Source organism: Cyprinodon variegatus, unplaced genomic scaffold, assembly GCF_000732505.1.
Source record: "Cyprinodon variegatus isolate N-32 unplaced genomic scaffold, C_variegatus-1.0 Scaffold649, whole genome shotgun sequence".
Taxonomy (NCBI): domain Eukaryota; kingdom Metazoa; phylum Chordata; class Actinopteri; order Cyprinodontiformes; family Cyprinodontidae; genus Cyprinodon; species Cyprinodon variegatus.
The window spans coordinates 219645-223103 of record NW_015151102.1 but is presented as its reverse complement, the minus strand read 5'-3'; the positions used below and the strand labels follow the sequence as shown (position 1 = coordinate 223103).

Sequence of the window (3459 nt, the reverse complement as noted above, 5' to 3'; positions counted from 1 at the left end):
CCATTGGGATCCAAGTCTGACACCCTAACCGCTCACCCACGACTACCCCACAGAGTGAAGCGAAAAGACTACAACTAAGTGTAAACAGGCCCCATTTCCGTTTCCGGTGGCGGAGGGATATTGACTATTCCAACAGAACTCAATGGGATTTACAAAATGCTAAATAAAACACTACAGGAACGTTTAAACATGGTCACATGTGTTCCTTCCAGCTGGACAACGCCCAAGAACCCAGAACGGACCAAACTGCTTTTGGCAATCTAACATTATGGCCTTAAGAGTGTTCCTCCCAAAGTGCTAAACATGTGTAAATTTTATGAGCCAGGAAACTGACCAAATTTAGGGAGATCCACATATTTCTGAAAATACAGAAACACTGTTGTCAGAAACCTGCAGATGGTTGAAAAAGTGGGCTTAGAGAAATTAAATCAGTAATAACATCTGATTCTTTCCCTGTTTAATTTATAGAAATGCAACAGTACATGTACATTTGTGCATCAAGTTCTACTTTGTGAAATATCTGAGTTAGTAGTTTTCTATTTATTCTATCTTGAAGCAAAAAAAGGATGAAATAAATCCTTGAAAGCCAAAGAAGATCATGACATTTATTTTTATGAGTTATGTAAACTTCTTATTCACTCTCTAATTCTTAGTTTTGCTATATTAAAATAATGACTGTATAGGATTTGATTTATGACTTTCTGAGGTTAGATTTATATAATAACAGAACTTTATAATGATTATTTCAATAGCAGCTGGAACTTTATTGTAGTCTTCTATAGAAAATCTTTACATTATAGTGGTTTGACAGGTTGCAAACTCAAGTTTCGCTCTTTAACTGCAAAGCAATTGAGACAAAACGGGAAAGACCTAAAGATATTCACTTTCTCCTCTGCCATCTGTGTGACCTTCTGTTGTTGCCTTTTTCTCTCTCTCCGTGTTCACATTTTCTGCCAGATGGTAACCAATGTATGAGAGGAAGCAGGAAGAGGGGCAGGAAGAAGACTGAGGAGGAGGAACGGGATTGGGACTCCTACAGCGATGTAATGGGTCTTGAAACATGGAGGCTTTCACTTTTTTGTTGCAATTGGACAGAAGAAATTTATTTTTGTCCTATTTTCTGCTTTTTTATTTCCAGAAAAAGCCTTCAGGAAAGTCTCCGTTGGGTTTGAGACAGAGGCCAAGACCAAGAACCATCTACCAGGCTGGCCTTACGGCACACCCTAACACCAAACCTCGCAGGCAGAACCGCAAACAGGAGCAAAGCATAACAATGGTAGTGAACATTTGATATATCTTGACGGTGTCAGTTTGATCTGTAAAGCTCATTCATTTAATTACACTATGTTGACCAAAATAGTTTATGTTAAGGTAAAAATGAGCAAAGTAACACCAGGTCTTGTAAGTGCCAGGCTTACATTAGCAATTAAATTAGCAATGCAAATCCGGTCTAGGTTCGGTAAAAAATAAACAGCATCTCTGCACACCTCAAACATCTTTGGCAAAAACCAGTTTAATCTCTTGTCATCACACTGTCACTATGTCACGATTTGTTTGTGGATGGAGGACCCAGAAGCAGAGGCAGGCAGGAAGAGGTGAATTTATAGTTGATTTAATGAAGAGTTACTGAAAAAACAAATTCCAAACAAACAGGCAACCAAGAATCCAAAATCCAGAAATGAAAACAAAGTCCAAAAAACAAACAAGAAACCAGGAGTCCAAAATTCAAAGCATAAAAAAAAAAAAAAGTAAAAACGAACCAGAAACCATGGAGTCATCAGGGGAATTACAGTAACCAGGAGGAAGGCTCAGAGAGACGAGTTGGAGGTAGATTGACGAAGTAAGACGAGGACCCAGCAAAGAGGAACTGAAGAGAGAGGGCTTTTTAATGAGACTGAGACAAAGAGTGGGCTAATGAGCAGATTGGGAACAGGTGAGCACAGAGCAGAAACAAAACAGGAGCTAGGGAGAAAGGAGAACACAAGAGGGCAGCAGAGGGCAACAAATGAAAAACCTGGAAGACTGGAAATAACTAGAAAACACATCAAAATAATAATTAAACCACTAAGACTATAAAACATGGAGCAAAGTAAAACTAAACACTCAAAAGAAAACATAACAGAACCAAGACTGAGACAGTAACTAAGAATTAAACAGAGAACACAGCAAAAATAAAAATGAAACCACTAACACTAGAAAACAAGGAGTAAAGCAAAACTGAACACTAAAAAGAAAATATAACAGATCCAAGACTGAGACAGTAACTGAGAAAAACCCAAAGAACACAATAAACTAAGAATTAAACCATAAAAAACTATAAAACAAAAAGCAAAGAAAAACATCACAAAAACAGAAAACTAACACACTATTTTTAAGAATTTGTAAAAAATGAAGTAAAATGAGCCGCCACAATAAATAGTTTCTTCCTCCAAATTGTCGTTGATGATTAAAATGAACAGCTAGGATAGTCATCTTGTCTTGTAAGAAAATAAGCATGTGTAAATACAATTACTAACCTTTTTTTCATATATTTAATTAATTTCAACATATTTATGTCTGTCAAAAAACAACAAATCAGCCAAAATCCTCGATTAGTATTACCCTGATATAAAAAAAATTTGGTTCAGTGCTGCTTCTAAACACAGGAAGCCCATTTTTCCATCTTATCTGCTTCTAGTGTGCCGCTGGTCCTCGCAGAGCCCCTGTTGTGTCCAGAGAGACTCCACAGGCTCCTTGTTTGGAATTAATGGAACAAGACTCCAAAGACTCAGCTCAGAGCATCAGCACCACATCCAGCTCCGCAGTCCAACCGGAATACAACGTAAGTCAAATGGCTCTTAAGTAGACCCTCATTGTTTTTCCTTATTCCCCACAGTGGCGGTTCTAGGAAATTATTTCTGGGGTGGCTAAAGGATTTCCAGAGGTGACCACATTAGCATGGTGCCTAACCAGTGACGGTTCCAGAAAATTTTCAGAGGCGTGGTTATGCAGGTGCCAAAAACATCTTATGTCTATACTGATCAATTTAAACCAACAAGAAAATCAATGCATACAACATCCATATTTTACAAATAAATCACTAAAGATAGACCAGATTATCATTAGGGAACTTGCTGATAAAGCTATGCACATATTTATACATTAGTGCCATTTATATGAATTTACGGTTATGCATAATATATACATTAAATGGGTGGAGTAATGTTCTTTATCTTTAATTATATAGAAGGCTTCTAGGTGACTGCAGAGACAAAGTCGCCCCTATAAAACCTATTTCAGAAAAGAGCAAACATTCTGAATTATACCTCTCTAGTACTATGATGTTGTGAATTTTTTTTTGTTGCATTTTCTATTCAGTTTTTGGTTAATATACCAGCGTTAAAATGTCACAGAGCGTGGAATAACAAAGTGCAGACCACGCTTTAAAATTGGGCATAGATCAAAAATATCTGCGACACA

General features: G+C 37.2%; 1 protein-coding gene across 1 annotated transcript in view; it reads left to right on the top strand.

The window, feature by feature from the left end:
- LOC107096773 (DNA (cytosine-5)-methyltransferase 3B-like) overlaps positions 1-3459 on the top strand; it is a 62812-nt gene that overhangs the window by 34617 nt on the left and 24736 nt on the right. Inside the window, exons 5-7 of the mRNA XM_015393578.1 lie at positions 958-1043; positions 1139-1276; positions 2678-2821. Coding sequence (XP_015249064.1) covers positions 958-1043; positions 1139-1276; positions 2678-2821 — 368 coding nt within the window. The remainder of the gene's footprint in view (positions 1-957; positions 1044-1138; positions 1277-2677; positions 2822-3459) is intronic.